General features: G+C 36.3%; 1 protein-coding gene across 2 annotated transcripts in view; it reads right to left on the bottom strand.

Moving 5' to 3' along the window:
* Positions 1 to 21,832, bottom strand: part of LOC145662381 (uncharacterized) — a 174,644-nt gene that overhangs the window by 131,715 nt on the left and 21,097 nt on the right. For both annotated transcript variants that reach the window (XM_081727900.1, XM_081727901.1), the window contains exon 2: positions 18,493 to 18,744. In XM_081727900.1, the coding sequence (XP_081584026.1) occupies positions 18,493 to 18,585 (93 nt within the window). In that variant the 5' untranslated portion in view covers positions 18,586 to 18,744. The remainder of the gene's footprint in view (positions 1 to 18,492; positions 18,745 to 21,832) is intronic.

The raw sequence follows: 21,832 nt of genomic DNA, 5'->3' as shown, positions 1-21,832 counted from the left end.
GTCATCAAAACGCTGCATAGCCAGCCACTTCTTCATTGCTGGGAATAGGTGGAAGTCGCTCGGTGCCAGGTCGGGACTGTACGGCGGATGAGGAAACAACTCCCACTGAAAAGATTCAAGAACTTCACGCGTGACATTTGCCGTGTGGGGCCGGGCGTTGTCGTGAATCAACAAGATCTTAGAGCTCAACATTCCTCTGCGCTTGTTTTGAATTGCTCTTCTGAGGTTTTGCAGAGTTTGGCAATACCTTTGAGCGTTTATTGTAGTGCCTCTTTCCAGGAAGTCCACCAAAATCACACCTTTTCTGTCCCAAAAAACAGTCGCCATCATCTTCCTTGCCGACATTGTTTGCATGCATTTCTTGGGTTTTTGGGGAGAACCTGTGTGCCCCCACTGCATTGATTGCAATTTCGTTTCACAGTTCACGTGTTTCACCAATGTTTCGTCACCAGTAACGATGCGATCGAGTAAAGAGTCACCATCCTTATTGTAGGCGTCCAAAAAGTGCAACGCTGCAGCCATTCGCTGATTTTTGTGGTCCTCTGTCAAGATTTTTGGAATCCATCTTGCACAAAACTTGTGGTAACCAAGCTTTTCGCTGATGATTTCGTGCAACAAACTTCGCGAAATTTGTGGAAAACTCAAAGAAAGTTCCGTTATTGTGAACTTTCGATTTTCACGGACTTTAACATCGACTTTTTCGACAAGTTCGGCAGTCACTTTGCTGGGTCTCCCACTTCGATCTTCGTCGTGAACATTGGTTCGGCCATTTTTAAATCTTATGACCCACTGTCGCACTCCACCTTCAGTGATAATGTTGTCCCCATACACTTCACACAGCTGCCGATAGATTTCTATCGGTTTACAGTTTTTTGCTGTCAGAAACCTTATTACTGCACGCACCTCGCAGCTCGCGGGATTTTCAATTAACGCAGACATTTCAAACCGTCACAGTATCTTAACGGAGCACAGCACGAACCTCTCACTAGCACGGCTAGATGCCGACTGAGCTGCGCAACGCTCTGACCCCAAGATGGCCGCGCTAGCCCCGCCCCTAGCGGACACAGACGAAAACGTAATCTACTTTCTGGATAGCCCTCGTATTTTTAAAACGGATAGGAGAAAAGAGGATGTTTTTAGCCATTATTCTTTGTAGGAAGGCCAATAGCATTGGATATTTCTTGCAAAAAATTTTTTTCTTCATACCACCATAGAAGGAAAGATGGAAGGAAAGCGAAGAATAGGAAGAAGAAGAACACAACTAATTATGATTTGAAAAAACGAAGAAAATATTTGGAGTTAAAAGAGAAAGCTGAAGATCCAGAAACGTGGAAGAAACATTTTCAAGTCCAAAACTAAAATAAAAACTAAAAAGCAAAAATAAAACCCATTAGTCCCAGGACCTCCCAAAATGCAGAATATTTAATAATAATAATAATAATAATAATAATAATAATAATAATAATAATAATAATAATAATAATAATAATAATAATAATAAAAGTCACTTTGAGGTTGCCCGTTTCATTATCATGGGAGAACATGAGAACCATTAAAACTTTTTATGAACATAATTTGTAACATTGATGTGCTTGTAACATTTTACTATGAGTGAAATACTATTCTAGGCAGAAAAACTGTCTAATATATATATATGTATATATATATATTACTATGTGATGTATCGTACATAGTGAAAGGCTTGTTGACAAGAAAAAAACATGGCAATTTCAGGTATTAACTACAGAACATTTTGTCAGGTATTAGAGGTCTGCACGGGCCAGAATTTTTAGTCTGAGCCCGGCCCGGCCCATAAATTTACAATGTGAAGCCAGATCCGAATCCGAAATATGTTTTACCATTTAGGCCCGAGCCCGTCCCAAGCTTGTGTGATAATCAAATGAGCCCGAAATAATCCCGAATTACAGATATTTAATAATTAACGCAAATTGTATTTGTTATTTACAGCAATCAGAAGTTTAATTTTGCAGTTGTGCTCTAAAAGTTCTCCAGAAAAAACGGTGCAATATACGTACCGGTATATCATTGTACAGTATATTTACAAAGTTAGGCCCGAAAAGGCCCGAGAAATATGGTTGTATATATAAAAATTTACGATCCGAGCCCGGCCCGGGCCCGAAGTTATACATGCTTGTAGGCCCGAACCCATGCAGACCTCTATCAGGTATACAGAGATTCCTGCAACTTAGGTTTTGGATGTATGACACCTGTTCATAGAATCGTAATTTGCAGGTAATAACACTATATATGTAGTCAGTGTTGCCAAATCCAAAGATATAAAATAGCGAGATTGTACTCTAAAAGTAGCAGATTTGAACTATTTGTAGTTGAAACATAAAAATGAATTATTTTGAAGCTACACACTTTTACTAACCCTATACAGTAAAACCTGTCAACTTAGCCACCTCTAAGATGGCGACCTGCTCATCTTGACCTGTTTCGTCTTGAACCTGCATTTGCCCATAAGACATTTGTTACATATTACTTTGTGAGTTGGCCGCCTTGAAGAAATGTTTATACTATGATGATAATGATAAATTTACCTGCATATTTTGGTCACTTAAAATACCGTTTTGTTATTTTTCTTAACTCTTTCGTATTTCCATATGAGAGGCAGATGTTCTGTATATGTGACTGGAGACAAAGAAGCATGAATTTCCACGATTTGTTTTTGGAGGTCAATGGGCAGAGCACTACCCACATAAAGGGGTGGTGAAGGAAGATGTGAAAAACAAAAAGCACGTACAGGAATTTAGGAAATGGTTGTACGTATTTGTTTACCCTGTCAGCTTTGGTAAAACCATTATAGCTATATTAGCTCCTTTCATCAATGGGTAACTTTAGCAATTCCAGAAAATTCTCAAGGTTAAAGCTAACCATCTCAATTGTCAACTATTGGCACCTGACGGCTTGTCGAAAGGTAGCGGAGGTTTTGAGATATGAATTCCCTTAAGATTTTCTCAAAACATCTTTTGCGAGGAAAATATTTGTAGCTCATTAACAAGAGGTAGTTAACTACAAAATTAGAATATGCATATGTGCCTAAAAGAATAAAAAAAAAATACATCTAGAATGAACCATCATGAATAAATTCGTTATTAATAAGTGATTTCGCTATTTTTTGAAATGTATCTACAGAAACTATTTGTCACTGTGCTGTTGCTGTAACAGCACAAATTCGAAAAAGTATAGTATTGTCAGATCTGGAAATTAAAAGTATTAAAACAAGAATTAAACTAGTATTGAACATATTAATTTTACTACAATTATTGTTCGTTGTGAATAGAATATTCAGAAAAAATCTTTTATTATATAAAGCTAATAATTTTTGATTTCATAAATGAAAAATAAGAAAGTAGCCTGCAGATCTTAGGATCTATAGCCTGCAGATAATTAAAAGTAGCCCAAAAGTAGTACGTCGCCCAATTTGAAATTTTGGTCGCGAGGGGACTTGAAAAATCGCCTAATCCGCTATTTGTAGCCCAATCTGAGAACACTGTATGTAGTAAATAAACGTAACATGAAATCAATGTGACAGCTCAGAGAATTGTGTCAAAGAACGAAAAAGCATTATGAAATAAAGGGTGATAGGAATTCTGAACATATTGAGCCTTATGCAGAGTCGTTTTTAGCGTTGTATGAAGAGCTCGATTATCGTGTAATACTAACTTCCGTATTCGGTAACATGTACATAAAGTTAAGAAGGATTTATATCGAAGAAAGTCAGTCAGGACTTCTACGCACGGTTGTTCAAACACATTGGAAGAAAATTAGGTAATTTAGGTAAGAGAGTCGTATTCTGCCTTGTATTAAGTTCTCCAACTGTGTTTGGACAACACTGCAGCTATGGTGAGAGTGTGATATATTACGTCTTTTTCAGACAGGATGAAGCCATTGATACAGATTGTTAGTCTGCTAAACTTCATTAAATGCATCTCAAACTTATCCGGAAGTATTCAGCTAATATTAAGAGATATGGTATCCTCATGTTGGACGACATTGTTTACCCATATCTTGCGCAGAGTATAGTGCAGATTCTCTATGAGTTGTAGTACGGAATCTTTACAAATACTGAAAGCAGTCAAAAAGCTTTGAAGTCATTTACTAAATATACTCCATGGTTCTGGATAATCACAATAACATTTTAAAACACATTTTTCTGACCAGAACAAAATGAATTATTTAATAATTATACGATTTTTGTTACAGTTTCAAGGACCTAACGTCCTCTTCATCAGACATTGAGAAAAGACAGATGACAGCAAATCTTATATCTTCCTCAGCCGTTAGTTAGCATTTTCATTTATATAATTTTAATTGTTTTTTTCTCAATCCGGTTATATTTTATTATCTTTTAAATTGTTTATTATTTTTACATACTAATAAAATCAATAATTATTTAAAAATTTAAAATTACAGAAACAAATAGAAATTTGAATATAACGTTTTTACAACAATTAATTTTCCGACATTCTTAGATGAAAACCTCGGCTGAATATATGATTGTTTACAAATATTTAAAATACTAATATTGATTCAAACGGAGGTCGATGCATTTGACCTACTGTGCTCTCTGCTGAGAAAGGGAAAACCAGAATTAGTTTTCTTCTGGTTAACATAGCTCTGTACAATGCATTGACCGGCGCTTTAACTCCTAGAAGACTCGGGGCTCAAATGCATTCTAGATCCCTCCAACTTTATTTCCAAATTTCAATGCTCCTAGTGTACTAAGCGCCGTCAGAAATTATAAAAGAAAGATCTGTTCTAATTCTTTACCAGTGGGTAACGTGCCCATAATAGCGGCTACGTTCCCTCGCTGAACGGCAATGCTTATGCGCTGAACCAGAAAAGACCTAGCTCGAGTGTCTCCCGATTTAATGGATATACGCTTCTTAATTTCGTTAATAAATTTTGCGTCCTCTTGATCCCAGGATCCACTAGATTCAATTGCTATTGCAATAAACCAATACTTATCTAGGAGATTAACGTATTTATTTCTTTTTTCTTTTGCTCTTCGTCCAGCGATAAGTCCTGCTTTGGTCGATGAAAATTGCAGATTGGAGGGCGCATAAGTGTCTGAGCAAGTGAAATCCCAAATCAACGACTTTCCTTGCTTCCAGGGCACTAAAGTCATACCATCCGGCCTTTTTCCGTCTGAACGGCTGCACCTAATTGGTTCTCTCACTGCTGGCACCCCTGCGGATGTTAAGGCTCTCAAAATGATGTCATTCACATTCGAATGGTGTGAATGTCTGCCGGCACTGCTTTTGTATGACAGACCGTGTAAACCTCTTTTATCTACGAGAGCGTTGCATCTTGGGCAGTGGTGTTGTTCGCATATATTTGCTCCTAGTCGAAGGGCGACGGACACACGGAAGCTTTCGTTGTCTAGGTGTAGGCCGAGAGAAGGTGAAGGTAGCGCTTGAAGCCATGCTCCGTTTTCAGGGGACATGACAGCAAGTAATCTGGCCTTATCTTCGATGTTATTAGAAGTCTGCAATAATGAATCCAAACGGTAATTCACGATAGGCTCGTCCCAGACCGACTGATTATTTCGACTTTCGGGAGCCGGGGGCAGTGATTTATTTGTGGATTTTGTAGAAGGGGGGAATATTTATGAAAGATTGTGTTCCGTATAACAGAACAACTATAAAGTCAGGTTGGGACAACGTTATTTTTAAACCTATCTACTTTGAAATTATGGTACTAGTTTCATAGCCAGTCCCCAAGTTCATATTTTTTTCATTAAAAAAAAAAAAAAAAAACAATTTTATGATAAATATTGGTAGGGACGTTAGATAAAATTTGGTTAAGTAGATGAGATCACATTCGTTACTTGCCTTGCTACTTTTCGTCCTACTGCTGAGGGCAAGTGTGCAGCATCTAGCAAAAGCCCTATAGTTACATTGCAACCTGCATAACTTGTCATAACAAGTGTCACACTCCTACGTAAAACTGTTTTGTTATGACAAGTAATTCTTTAGACCATTCTTGTTAGATATTTGAAGACGAAATTCATCGCCCGAACAATAAACACTACAAAATTAAGAGTTTACTTTTTGCAGAACAGTGATAGGTGCACATACACTTGAATCTAATTTTATTAAATAGAAGGGAAAAAACGGCATTAAATGTCATTCTTCATACCATAAATAATTTTTAGTGCCAATACAATTAATAGTACTGTCACACTGTACCTCACTTTAGAATAGTGAAGCAATACGAGATTGGTTTAAATCGGATACCGTCTTTTTCCTAGTTGATTTGTCGGTAGCAGCATGATGTCCACTTTTTATCCAGTTGATGACATACTTTTCTGCATTGAAAGAAGTCTCGTAATGTCTGGTAGATTTGAGGTTGGTTTTACAGATAAACGATTTCTAGCGTCAGTGTGCTGTAAGTTTAAGCTGGAAAAGCCTCCCCACAGTATGCAGAAGAAACAAGAAGAACAATGATTTCATGTTAAGATTTTGTAGATTTCGTCCAATATTAGGAGGTTTTCTCGGAATGCTGCAGAATTTTGGCTGTATTATCAGAGGAACATTTTATTTTAATTAATTAATTTATTTATTTATTTATTATTTTCATTACTTCTTTGTCGCCGTATAACATTCTTGCAGACAATTCTTCTGACCACTTGGATTGTAGCAAAACCTCGACCCTACTGAACGTTTCGTTAGAAAAGCAAGACCGTATGTCATCTGCTAGACCCTGACAGAATTGCAATCTTATTTGCTGGTACTTCTGAAAAGAACTGTCTAAGGGTTTTGCGAGTGGGACTCCACAAAACTGAGCAGTTTCTTCAAACTGAAGTTGTAATTCTACCATGAACATGCCACCCTTTGCTTGCAAAGCTTCCAGTACACGTACATTTGTTTCAATTTTGCTTATTGCCTGTACAGTACAAGGGATGCTGACCTTTCTTGTAGAAAAAGGCTAAGGACATCTCGGACCATGGACATTTCATAAACCAAATTCCACTTCGTGAAATTTTGCAGGCCCGAAAATGTTGCATGCTGCTCAAAACTTCTCTGCAAATTTGTAGAACCTTCTCGAAAGTGTTCCACTAGCGCAGGGTAGGTAAGAAGAGTTTAACCACCGTATATCAAAAACTGTAGCAATATTATAGAAGAGAATACCTAGTTCTTCTGATATTAATTCGATTTCTCGTGCTCTACGGGGACATTGAATAAACACCATGTAATCGCTCTACAAAGTTTTAAAAATGAACCATATCTAAAACCGTATTAACAACGTTGTGAACAACCAGTTCCATCTTCTGACTCATGTAGTAAAACACGAGTAAATTGGTGTCAAATTCTTGCTGCAGTTAAGAGATAGCATCACTTATTCCACCTTGCATGTTACTGGCGCTCTCAGACAAACTGCTATAAGTCTTTCCCGTAATATCGTTTTGGAAAGATTCATACGTTCACATAATCACGAAATCACAAACCCCTCTGCCTGTAACTCAAATAATCCTAAAATTATATTGATACATACGTGATTAACTACAGTACGGATATACACAATGAGAACATCAGACACAATGGAGGATTCATCCACTATTAGCTCGAAGGGTTCAACGGAACGCGCAAGGTACTCAGTCAGTTTACCTTCATTTACCTACCTTCATTACCTTCATTTACCTTTTACCTTCATTCATCAGTACCTTCATTTCTGTAGTTAAAAGTCAATAATATTTGCACATGTAACATACGAGTAAAGAACTTGTTCGAGGTCCATTAAATTTATTTCTTGTAATTTAATACGATGTAGGAGCACCGTAAACGATAGACGATTTTGGACAATAACGTAGGCAGTCCTAAATATCGTAGCTGTGTTTTTAACACGAATTTCATTCACAATTTTCCACCTGTCTTCTGCATTTGCCTTTAAACCTATATTTCTGCCCTATCTCTTTGTTCACATATTGACATGTGAACATTTTTTCGTAGTCAAAGATTTTATAAAAACGTTTCTTTGATGTTTTTGCAATAATATCGTTGCACCACACACTTTGTGCATTTATTCTTCTTTCTGTATGAATAATGAAATGAAATCTTCAAGTTTTACATCCCACGTTTATGGCGGTTACGCTAAAGGAGACGGTGATGATGAGAAATGAACGAAATGGTGGAATGAAGAAAGTGGAAGGAAACAGAAGAACCTCGAGAAAACTCACGCACTGTATCAATACCGAGTTTACGAACGGAAGCACATATAGTATACACAACGCGAATGTCATTAGTATTTTGTTTAACACCTAGCCACGGTCGTTGAATTTTCCACCTCGCAGATTGTTTTTGATCACATATAGAAGAGAACAAGCCACTGGGCTAGAAATAACCTTACCATTATTAACACTAGGTCCCGAATCATTTTCATCTTTCTGATGAGATGTTTCTAATGTGAATTCGGACGTTGCACTATCTTCAAAGCCTCTTACTTTGTGTGCTGGAATTACTTGCCTCATCGTCAGGAGCTTTTCTTTTGTTAAAATATAGTCTAATATCCATTTCCTTTTGTTCTTTTTAACGTGTTTGTCAACGAAGAAGATACCAATTCACAACTGCTATGACTGCTCACTGATTACTGATTGATTGATTGATTTTGAGTTTTACGTCCCGTTCAGCAGCGAGGCTATATGAGAAGTGGACCTACTGATTAGAGTGGAATCCGAACTACATGAGCTCCCGCCGGGAATCGAACCCGGGTCTCCCGCGCCAAAGGCGCGTACGCTAACCGCTTAGCCACGGAGGAGCTCTCACTGATTACTGAAAACGTTGCTTTTTTATTACTGTGCTACTCAGATTAAGAATGATAAGTAGTGATGCCAGTTGAAAGAATTTTTCTTCGGGAAGCAATTCTACAGTATAAACAAGACCAACACAGCTCGCGACAATAAACATACTGAAAAAATGAATTATTATACTTTAAAACAGATTGTATAGCCTAAGAAAGGGGGAAAATATCTTCCCAGGCTGGGAAGACTGAATTAAATCTAGAGACAGGGAAGTCAAAACTTAGAAGGGGGGAAATTCCCAGGCTTCCCTGGCTACAAATAAATCCCTGGCCGGGGGGTCTGACCCAACTAAATTTGACCATCTGGCTATGCAGTCCTCCACATCCGGGTTTGTGACTTCATCTTCTCTCTGAAGGAGGGTTCCAATCAGTTGTCTTGAACTATAGAAAGAGGCCAGAAAAGACGGGATAGCCAGATCCGTGGCGCGACGTATTCCAAGACCTCCATTTCTGACTGGTAGTGATGCTTGTAGACATGCTTCATCACTGAGGGTACAATTAAGAATATTCTCCAATCCTGTTTTAAGAGCTTAGTCGAATTTCTCAAGTAGATTATCGTCCCTCCAGGAGGGGGAACAACGTAGAAAATACAACAATCTTGGGATCGAGAAAGATGCTCTGAGGAGATAAAATGCTGAATGTGCAGAAAGTTTGGAAAGGCGTGAAAGTAGATGATCTAAAGATGAAAACTTTTCCAGTAATATCTTGCTCCTTGTGTCTGGTGTAAGAGCCGCTCCTAGCAGTTCGGCGTTAGAAGATGTTAATAATTTAATTCCAAATAGAATTGTTGTTTTTATATATATAAAATTTAAATTTGTAATATGTAACAATATCATATAATTACATTGTTAATGTATGTTAATTGTCAATGCAATTTACAATTCTATTTATCTTTATATAAAATAAAATAAAATAAAATAACAGAAATTTGGAAATATTCAAATTGCACTAATAGTCTTATGCATTTTTCTTTTCTATCACTTCTAATAATTTCTCCCATTGCTCATGTATATTTATACCACTTGTCCAGTTCATTAAGTTCTCCTCTTGTTCTTTCTTTATTCTTCTCGCTTCCTTCCACTTCCTAATAATCTTTCTTTTTTCTCTTTCTAAACCTCAATCCCCTTCCCAATCTATCATATGCCCCGTTTCTTTCACATGTTTGTAAATAGCATTATTTTCTCTTTTCATTCGAACATCATCTTTATGTTGTTTCAATCTGTCCATGAGCCTTTTTCCCGTCTCCCCTATGTATTTCATTTCACACTCACTACATTTCACTTCATAGATAACTCCTTCTTCTTCCTCCACTATATTGCTTTCCCTCCTTTTCTTTTTCTTCCTTATACACCTCAACAACGTTTCTCCTCCTTTTCTATATGTCTTAATACCTCCTTCTCTTAATAACCCCTTTATCACTTCCGTCTTTTCTCCTATGCTCTGAATTCTGAATGAAACATCGTATAATTATTAAATAATTCATTTTGTTCTGGTCAGAAACATGTGTTTTAAAAAGTCATTTACTACATTGGAATTTCTTAGGTTCGAGAAAATACTGGAAAATAATTCAGTATCATGGGAAATTTACTTGCTACAACAGCAAAAAAGAAGCTTATACAGTAGATCTATAATGGAACATGATACTAAGAAATCGTGTGACTAAATAATTTAAAAAATATTAAATACGTTTGAATGAAATACTACGCTCAAGTGTACCTCATAAAAATCGTGTGGGGCCAAAAACTGAAAAATGTAAACAAATCCTTATATGTGATTCATTGAATGCCTGTCCGCGATATTTGAAGGGTATATGTAAAAATATTTATATTTTTTGTTTTCTTTTATAGAATTTTATATCCTTAACAGTTTTCCAATAACTATTTACTAATGGTTATTCAGAATTCAGATATATTTTACTTCTTTCTTTATTAGTAACACATTGAAATAGTTGGATTGTGAAATTATCTAAAAAGCTACTTGACAGCATAACGATTTGCTACAAATCACTCATTTCGATCACAGTTATTCATTATTATGAGCAAAAGGCATTTTTTTTTGTCAGATCTAGCTCAAAATGCTTACAAATTTAATATGAATTAAAATTTTATAGAATCACAATAATTTCCCTTATAATGCATTAACAGTTTAAGGATGTTAGAACGAATGAAATCCTTTGAAAGATTAGCAAAATCTACAAGAAAATAACTTCTGCATCCACATAAGAACGAAACAAACAGAAATGTAAAATCCGAATAATATTTCCATTTATACTCATACAAACTATACTTCCTTTAACATAGCAACTAGCAGTACCGTTTGACAATATCAGATATTTGGAAACAAACTCGAAATTTCCCTCCAGTTTTACCTCCGCGATTTTTTATAGTCTTTATAGTCCGCCATTTTAGGCCAAACGAGGATCCTTATTTCGCCTAAAGTGACGGACACAAATCTTATCACTTATTTGTCATAGAAGTGTCAGATAATTGGTTAGGGAAACGAGGATTAGGCGAAACGATGCATAAATATGTAAATAAATACATAAATTGTGGATATATTGGATTGTATTTTTTGCTGGAGAAGATAACTAACAGATATGTGGTAAAATTAGATATGATTCCCTCTTTTAGTACTAACAACATCGTAGTCAGAAGTTACTACAACACATCGCACAGGACACAGCTGAAATATCAATAAATGTTTGTCTTCGATTGGCCAAAACTGGATAATGTCTACAAATGCTTATATCCGGTCAAACGACTACCGAGAGATTTAGTGGGCACCTCTCGAACGATATTTTTTATTTGATTTCCTGAACAGCTTCCTAATAATTTATTCCAGTGGTTATTCAAAGTTAAAATACAACATTATTATTTCTTTGCCAGTAACGTATTGGCTAGAAGTAGTGAAATTCTAGTAACTAGCCAGTGTGACAGCTAACTATTCATTTCGGTCACAGCTGTGCACAGTTGGTTCGGAATGTATGTATAGAAGTTTCTCACGAATTACAATTATGTAGAATACCAATGGAACTATTAAACCATGAGAAACGTGCAACCCTCGTTGCCAATGCTTGGATTGGAGTCTGCTGAAAAACTCATCTCAGCAACTCAACACAGGGATGGCCTAAGGTGACGAGATCAACGTTACAGAAGTAGTACTCGTCCAGCAAAAAGGCTAGAGTACCAAGGTATCCACAAGGCAGTGTGTTGTTGAACAGTGTCGTATGAAAGTGCACCATGGACATCGCACAACGACAACGGACAACGCACCATGGACGAAATGCGAAACTAAGCTTAGATTCTAACCATATATATATATATATATATATATATATATATATATATATATATATATAGAGAGAGAGAGAGAGAGAGAGAGAGGGAGAGAGAGAAAAGTTAAGAATCGACTTCGCTCATGGAGATCATCTATCCTCTGGAAGTGATAAAAAAAATAATAATTCCAGTTTTAACGTTGACCTCTATAAAGGAAAATTGTAATACCTCTATAAAGGTTTTCTGCAATCCATTAAGCGTCCCAAAAATACATATCATATCTGTTCTTAACTCTATACTAAAACCGGAAGAGATAGAAATCCATTAAAACTTTCGCTTTCAATAGTGATCTACATGGAGCAAATACTATAAGAGATGGCAAGAAGCATTTGATTGGAATAGATTTGGCTTTCTAAAGATAGAAACTACCCTCTTTCTTAATTCTATATTCGAACTGGAAGTTGCAGATATTAACCATTTTTGCTTTTAACGTTGATCGCTATAGTGTAAAAAAAAGGAATAGAAAGCTCTTTTCTGCAATCAATTAAGCGTTAGTAATATATATATTCTCCACTTTAATATCTCTACTAAAGCCGGAATTGATCAAAATGTACTACAAACTTTCAGTTTCTATATTAATTTAGAAAATATCACGCCAGCGAAACCAAACTCTTTCACGTGGTGTACACGAGGCACTGCTACTTATTTTAAGGAAAAAATTGCAACTGCATGATTTCTAAAGATCAAATGAAACATCATTATGTTGGCATTTTATATTCCTTTTCAATATTGGGATTATGTGTGACGTTATTGAATAGCCTTTCATTGGACCAGAACCACATGGATTGAATCCAGTCGTCCTGCAACGAAAGTAAGAACTCTAACAGAATGAGGAGTTACTTGATAATATTAGTTGTGTACCTTCCATCTTTAAATATAAAATAATAATGGTATTTATGGGTAACTGGATCTTGTTTTCGAGTAAAACACAATAATAATAATAATACTGGTACAGTATGAGAATATAGAAGCTTGTAATTCATTAAAGTAAGAGTGGGAGACCCGGGTTCGAACCCCGGCGGGAGCTCATGTGGTTCGGATTCCACGTTAATCAGTAGGTCCCCGTCTCATATAGCCTCGCTGCTGAACGGGACGCTAAACTAAAATCACCACCTCATTAAAGTAAGATACAGGAAGCGTGTTAACCTTGCAATTCAAGTTCGCAGCTTTGAATGATTAGTTTTGTCCAATTCTGTGGAACTGTGTCCTTACACTGATTCTTTGCAGGATAAGTAATCATACTTTCTTGGAACGTATCTCATATCACTACATGATAAGCATCTGAAATTCACCTAATAATTCTATGCTAACATGCTACAAGCATGAGGTATCATGACAACTTTTTATTGCACATAACCGTCTGTTTGTTGATTTATGTTTAAAAGTACACAGAAAACCAGCCAGTAGAGTGGGAGGAAGTTCAACTCAATCCTGTTAAAAGCAGAAACGAGTAGCTACAACCCCCAGTGGTAGAGCATCCGGCTAGAATTCGAAATAACGACGATCGATTTTCATTCCAGTGGTCATTTTTCTGTGTATTTATCAACGTCAGTTGGATATTCGTTTAAAGTATGTTCTGTCATGGTACACGTTTTGAAATATATATATACATATCCATATCCTAGTCCAGAAGTAAGAAATTTTTTGAGAGGTACACTCTCAGATTTATCTCTCTGCTTTTGTGAAAGGCGATTTAAGCGAGACAAATATTGTGGAAATGTATTTAATTAATCCTATTCCCATCGTCAATTCGAAAATAAGAAAATCAAATTACTTAATTTACATTAATTCTAACTTTCTTTAGCAGAACGAACTAAAACGTTCCAGACAGTAATATAAAAAACTGTATCTTTAACAACTCCGTTTTACAATAAAACAATATTTTCCCCTATTTTTGTAGAATAAAACTTATGATTCTTACAGAAATTTGAGGCGCTAAATTGAAATATGTTTCTAGTTTAGTCTGCGTTAGAGGTATTTTAAGGGTGATAAATTTTTAACCTTGTCGCTCCTTTTGTCGAGAATGCTGGACATTTTTCTATGCGAAATATAAAGGTTCAGATCAGAGTTTCACCCGCCACCTCCTGCAATGTGGTAGGTTGAACATCGGTCTACAATATATGTAAGCAGGAAGTGATTTTCTTTCGTTTGCTTGGTTTTACGTGACAAAGGAAGATGTCTTCAGGTGAAAACACGGTGAATCTCTCAACTTCTAGGACAAGAGGTAAGTTTCCGTTTTTATTCTCTTTTCTTCTCAAAATGTTTTGTAGCCTACTTTTTTTTTTGATTGTCTAGACTTTCGAAATTAATAATATTTAGTTTGGTGGTGAAGGGATGAGGCATGGTAATGTAGCTACAAAAAACGTGTAAAGCCCGCTGAACATTTGGACACAGTGTGTGTTTTTCTGAAATGTATTTTTTAAAATCTTCATTTTTAATAGATTCTAAGGTACCTAAAGTCAGATTTTTCGGTGGGTCCAATCATTTTTAAGTCTAACCTCATAAATACTAATTGTAATGTCATTTTGGATCAACGTCAAACTGAAATGCAAAAAACAAAAAGTGAAAATCTTTGTTTTATGCTTCAGTCAGAGTATTTATTTTCAATTTATTTTTTCTAGATGTGGAGCGAAATCCTCAGCAAATACTCGTTTCTTGATGAAAGTGATATTGAAGTTGGGGACAGCGATGACGAATATACCTCGAATGATCACAGTCCTGATATACTAAGGAGCAACTGCATGGCTAAAAGTCTGTTGAAAAAGGTTTGGGTATAGGAGGAACGGTTGTAAAGAACTTGCTAAACCGCTTAGCAAAGGTACTAAGATATATTTTGATAGATATTTCAAGAATATTAATCTTCTTGATTACTTACGTGACAACGGTATATTAGGTGCTGAAACGTGTATAAGTTCAAAACTATCTATTTGTTCCCAGCTGCAAATTGATGCAAGTTTGAGTAAAACAGGGTGATGTTCCTTCGATGAACTTGTGAGGAATGAGGAATTTATTGCAGTTACAAAAGGGATGGATAACCGGTCCGTTACATTGGCTTAACATGTCATGGGTCTGAACCACTTGCATATACCTATCGCTATTGCAAGATAAAGAAGGAGTACATTCAAGTACAACAGCCATATCCTGTGAACAAATACAATATCAATAGGGGTGGAGTGGACCTCAACAACAAATTTGTTGCTTTGTGCAGAATAGACACCAGAACATAGAAATATTCAGTAAAGGTTTTCTTTCACTTCATAGATTTAGCGCCAGCAAACTCTTGATTCTCAAACGTGGAAGAGAAGAAGCATTTTGGTATTTCGAGGTAAAGGAAAGAAACATAACGAAATTGGACCTGTGATAACGCAGCACAACTAGAACAACCATTACAAAAGAGACAATGCTCAACTTCATTACCTGCCCTTGATCTTAGGATTAGTGGTGCGAACATCTTTGCTGCGGAATGAAAAAACTTTCAACATTGCAGGAAACAAGGGTGTTCCAAATCAAGCAGAGTTAAGTGCAGAAAATGTGATGTACTACTTGCTCCTCTGTGTGTAAGAACAACGTAATTACCTTTTCTTTAATTTCATGAAAAATAAATGCTGAAAAACATGTTACATTGCTATTGGTTAATATACGTAATAGATAAAAGAAAATTGTAATATGAAAATACAGAAGTAATTAAATCTTATATGAAGAACTCATTATACTACTCACTATATTTATATACTACTCACCATACAAATTTTTAATTTGAACATGTTTATTCATTGTGATTTATATATGAGAAACCTTTATATTAATCACAATATTTGAAAAAATCTGCGTAGTTCATAGAATACTACTGTACTTAAATAAAAATGCTTAGTGAAAAGAAAAAGTATATTCCTCAACATGATATTCCATTACAAGAAGAATTAACTTATGACACAAATTTGTATACTATGTTCAAATGTTCACCAGACTGAACATGACGTCATAGGTCCCTAGGGATCCGATGTCTAAAAAATAAAGCAGTTTTGTGTTTGAAAGACTATAAGCGATTGACTCAACACAACCATTCTAGTTTATTTTATCAAACATCAGCTCGGGACTGAGGAAGTTAAATTTTTTTCATGTTTTGATATTATTCTAGCCATTGTGTTCATATAGTGGTAGACATTCTGAACGAATTTCCAGAAATAAGTTTATAATGCTAAGGGAGTATCAAGGATAATATTCGACACAGTATTCACGCTGAGCACAGAAACATTAAACATTTATCAGGCCTCTCTCACCTGGTCATTGCTGAGAACGTTTTCAGCGGTATAAAGAAAGACGCAGTGATGTTTCACCATATCTGATACGTCTCACCATGGTCGCATACAGGATAGACAATTGTCCATTCCTGGATTTTGAAAGGTGTACAGTTCTTCGAAATGTAACAATATATTGGATTTGCACTTACACACTATATTAAAAATTTTGCCTGTCCTTCTGTCTGCCCGTCTGAGACACAAAATCCTAAGAACTAAGATAACTGCAGGTATACGCCAGTGCAGCTAAATACACCAAATGTTCAGTTCTTGGACGTTTCCGACGAAATCCGCTAAAATGCGTGTCCAATATGTGCCACGGTCTTGGACGAGTCCGATTTGACGAATATCCCGGGAGACGTCGTGCCACGCCGTGCAGTGTTGTTTGCTTCGGGAAGGTTCCGTGGAAGGACGTTATAATTTCAATAGAGGTATTAATCCGTTATTTGTACCGTGCTAACTCAGAACATTGCTGATTGTCTACAGCGATGTATGCCTTATTTCGTGTCCGTCTAGGATCACTGTTTTGTAAGTGTAATATCAGTATTTGTGATTCCATGGCTACTAAATCAATACCAAGCGTGGTTCAGCGAAATACGCTAGGGCTTGTGCAGGACTGACTACAGAAGATAAATATATTTTCATTTGTCCAACATGTTCCATGTAATATCGATGCAGTTTTTTAAGTCACAGTACAGTGACACTGTTTGATTACCTTCTTATGGACTAAAACTTTTCAGTTTGGAACTTCATTTGAACCTTGGAGATTATCGTTTTTATATTGCATCTTTTTATCTTCATCTTGCACTTTGGTTATTCTATTTTTTGCTTCAGCGGTATTGTGTAGTGATATTTGAGTATGTACAATACAAACAATATAAGCAGTTGCAATATTTATTACAGGTTTCTAGTAGTATCCTAGACTTTGCATAATTACCTGCACGTGTTGGTAAATGCGTCACTTTGTAACACTTTTTTTTCTTTTATCTTGGGTACAAAATAGAAATGAGTTGCACTATTGGCACATTTTTTTTCCTTACACACGGGAAAGGCTACTCTGCAACGCACACGTCTTGTTCTTTGCGTTCACGAAAATTAAGGCCATAATAAATCCAACACCCTTAACATGGCGTATTTACCTACACCTACCTTAATTCTTTTATTTATCAGTAGTTTTCATCAGGGTGCAGAGGGTCAAACGTTAGGAATTAACTTCGTTGGTGGAAGTGCCATTAAAATTGGAAGTGATAGTAATCAACCATATCCGGGTTTAATGTTGATTACAATAGAGCACCGGTTGGAAGGAGCAGTTTCCTGTAATTGATCGTTACTATACAGCAAAACCGGTGGTAGATTGGGAGGAGCAGTTTCTTGTAATTACTACTATAGAGGAAAGCCACTAGTATAGAGCGAGAACCGGTTTCCTGTAATTGATTATTACTATAGAGCAAACGCGATAGTAGACAGTGAGAACTGGTTTCCTGTAATTGGTTATTACTATAGAGCAAAAGTGATAGTAGACAGCGAGAACCGGTTTCCTGTAATTGATTATTACTATAGAGCAAACGCAATAGTAGACAGTGAGAACCGGTTTCCTGTAATTAATTAAGCGTCTCAAGAATACATTTCATCTCCGTCTTTAACTCTTCACTTAAACAGAAAATTGTATAAATCTACTTCCACTTCCGGTTTCGGCATTAATATACAATATATTATACCATACAAACCAAACACCTGCGCGTGGTGTACACATAACAACACTACTTGTTATTTTATAAAATTATGTTAAATATTAAAGCACTATAATATATTTACTGTAGTTAATAGTTATAGGTAATGTACGTACATTAAATGTCAAATGTACACTTATGTGTAGCGTGTACGCTTGGAGTAATTCGAGAGCACGCTTGGTAGTAATCTTTTGACCCTCCTCCTTTGGAAAATATACCGCTGGGGGCACTGCATCTGAGGCAAAATGTAAGTTGGAATGTTTGTGAAATAGAAATGATGAAATAAAGGATACATGTACTTACCAAGGTATAACATCCGCTAGCATAACTTCCTTTTCTCACAGATCTCCAACAACAACAAGACTGCATGATGGCCATTGTCATCCACTGAACCATTCATTCACAAGAGGTTCAGCAGCGATCAATAAATAATATTGGTTCCCACTGATACATTGTTCAGACACAGTACTTGAATCCAATCACGCGATGTTATTACTTGAGCATTTAAAGGGTTTCCAGTTGATCATCAAATTAGTTGATGGCAATTACTTCATTCTAGAAACAAACAAACATAGATTACAATTCGTTAGTGATTCCATTAATTGTAAGTATGACAGTTTGTTTAGTACATACTAGGGTGGAGCGATTTTTTTTTCGAAATTCGAATTCGGATAGGGGGCAAAAGTTGCATCATATCGTAGTAGTACTTTACCATAGAAAATTTTAATACTCTAAAATAATTTTTAGCCGAGGGCCTTTAAATTTGAGATTTTGTACATCAATTTCCGTTTACTATGTAACTATTTAGCAAATCTTCGCTGAAAGTAGACTGTAATTTGTATTGTGAATAGAGGGCAAAAGATGGATACTTTGTCAATAGATAACAACATGAATTTTTAATTCTCTAAAATTATTTTTAGTCCTGAAACTTGGAAATACTAAGGAGAAAAGTGATCAACTGTAAGCATTTTGCGAGTTTGTCATAAAAAAGCTTTTTGCTATTTAATAAGTCTTCTGATATCCTACAATGAACTTTTAGCAGTATTGCTAATAGTACAATTGTTTGGTTGGTGATGGCAGTGACGTAACTAGGGAGGGAAACGGGGCTTGTGCCCCCGGGCGCCGAATTGGGCGGGGCGCAAAACTGGACAAATAATTATTTTCACTATAAGGCAAGTAAAGGAGTTTTAGCAAACTAAAGATCATAAAAAAATTACCTCATAAACTTAAGAGGACAACAACGACTCACCAACTTTAGAATCATATCCATAGATCATAAGTTAGCTTCAAAGCTGTGTTTTGAGGCCATTGTAAAAACCTTTGCATCCAAAAAAAAAGTCCGCAAGGTTAAATTTTAGTTCCTGCTTTTTGTGCTTTCATTTAACTTACATCGATTTAATAGATTTGTAAAAGGGGGCGTGGTGGCTCAGCGGTAGAGCGTACACCTCCGGTGCTTGGGGTCCCTGGTTCGATCCCAGCTTGCGTCGTGTTTACTTTGTGGTGGACGAACACCGTACTCGTGGGTTTTCTCAGGGTTCTCCCGTTTCCTCCCACTTTCTTCATTCCATCATCTTATTCATTTCTCATCTTCACAGTCTCCTTTAGTCTAGCCGGCATATGCGTGGGACGTAAAACTTAAATGGATGCATGTATGCATAAATGCATGAGTTTTGTAAACTGTCCGAGTATACTCGAGACAACAGCTTGATTGTTTGTCATAATTAAATATTCTATTCTAAAGCAAAAGACTGTTGATTTATTCTACACATATGCACATCCCCATATAATTCCATAAACATTGCGATTTGCAGTTATTTCGTTAAGACTGTAAGAATGTGTCAAGCATGCTATTCTCAGATTATTTGTCAATCAGTTATAAAGTAGTTTAGTGTTTTATCGTGTACTAAAAATTAAAATATGTACTATAATTTTGAAATCAAGCTTTACCACTCGAAGAAAGAATGGAATAGGAGAACTACTGTCCGATGCCAATATCAGGTATAATTGGGGAGCCTTTTGGTTTGGTTGGTCGGGAGGTGCTAGGGCGAGTTCTTGCCCCGGGCGATAACTAGCCTATTTGTGTTGCTGAGCGGTGACTAAAAAATGATATTCGGTATTATTGATATTACTTGGATAAAGAAATTCAAGAAAAGAGAAGGAAGGAAAGCCAAAAAGCGATCTTCCGGTGAAGCTTTCAACCAAAGAGTATTATACTCTACTAGTTATATTATCGAATCTTCAGACTACTTGTCATCTTCGGAAACAAGATAGGAAGGCTATAAAGAACACGCTGAAGCTGGAGGAAATAATATTTTAGTTGGAAGTATCTTCTTGACAAGAGAGCAATCACAGATCGAATGTACGCAAATAAGAAAATTCGTTCCAACATTAGCAAAAGTGAAGGAGAAAACCGGCGTGACTAGAAGAAAAATTGCAGCAATTACTGCGGCTTTGGAGGATTTTAAATACGTGAGTCCAGAGCAGTCGCAAGACATAATTGACAGAATTAAAATTCAAAGAGAGATTGCGAAAAATGGTATAAGTGTAAGAACTAAAGAGACTGTTAATAAAGTGAAACCTCGTGCCATCTATTTTGATTAGAAGAAAGACCAAACGCTCATGATGTCCGGAAGTCAGAGATATGAAGATGGAAGAATATTATTGTATCCGTGTAGAAATGGGTCTCTAGTTTCATCTGCCGCGAATTACAAGAAAATAATGTGGACCTATCAGATGTGGTAGCTATCGGCTGCGATGACACTAATATTAATGTTGAGTCAAAAGGAGGAGTGATTAGAGTGTTCGAAAGCCATTTAGGGAGGCCCTTGTAGTGGTGCATATGCTTATTGCATTTCATTGAACTACCACTTCGTCATTTACTAAAAGAAATCGATGGTGTAAGTATTGGCCCTTATACTTTCTCTGGCTCTGTTGATAGATCATTTGTGAATTCTGAAACAAATTCAGTGTACGGCTCCGAAAAGATTTCTTCAGAACCTCCTACACTCCTAAATGAGCGTGATCTCAGTTATGATCAGAGGTACTTGTGTGAAATACTCCAATCTGTCATAAGAGAAGAGTGTGATAAAAGAGTAGCACATTAAGAAACCTGTTAAACTTGGGCATGTTCGCTGGTTAACAATGGTTTACAGACTTTTGCGTCTATATATATTAATGCCAAGTCCTTCAGAGGAGCTCAAAACTCTATCAAAGTTCGTGGTAAAAGTATATTCACCAGTGTGGTTCAACATTAAACTGAAACCTCTTGTCAAATACGGAGTTAAACATATCTTCTTGACCATAAAACTTTCGCGATGTTTGCAAGAACCATACATGACTCCAGTCAATAAAGTAATTTCCAGAAATGCATTTTATGCGAATCCTTAAAACATTCTCTTTGCCGTGATTGGCGAGGACAGATCAACTACACGAATCCTTGCTGCTGATAAAATATCTCAATCTAGAAAGCAGTGTAAACCTTCTGAAATTCGTTCCTTCGAGTTGCCAGTATTAAACTTCGAAGCTAATAATTACACAGAAATGATAAACTGGAATGAGTGTAACATAACAGAACCGCCAATACTGGCTCATGAGACAGATGAAAAATTGCAAGAAATTCTCTCTTCAGAAAATACATGTGTTG

The sequence above is a fragment of the Thermobia domestica genome, chromosome 10 (genome assembly GCF_964235325.1).
Source record: "Thermobia domestica chromosome 10, izTheDome1.hap1.1, whole genome shotgun sequence".
NCBI classification, from domain to species: domain Eukaryota; kingdom Metazoa; phylum Arthropoda; class Insecta; order Zygentoma; family Lepismatidae; genus Thermobia; species Thermobia domestica.
The sequence above is the reverse complement of the archived record's forward strand: the minus strand, read 5'-3'. Positions and strand labels throughout refer to the sequence as shown.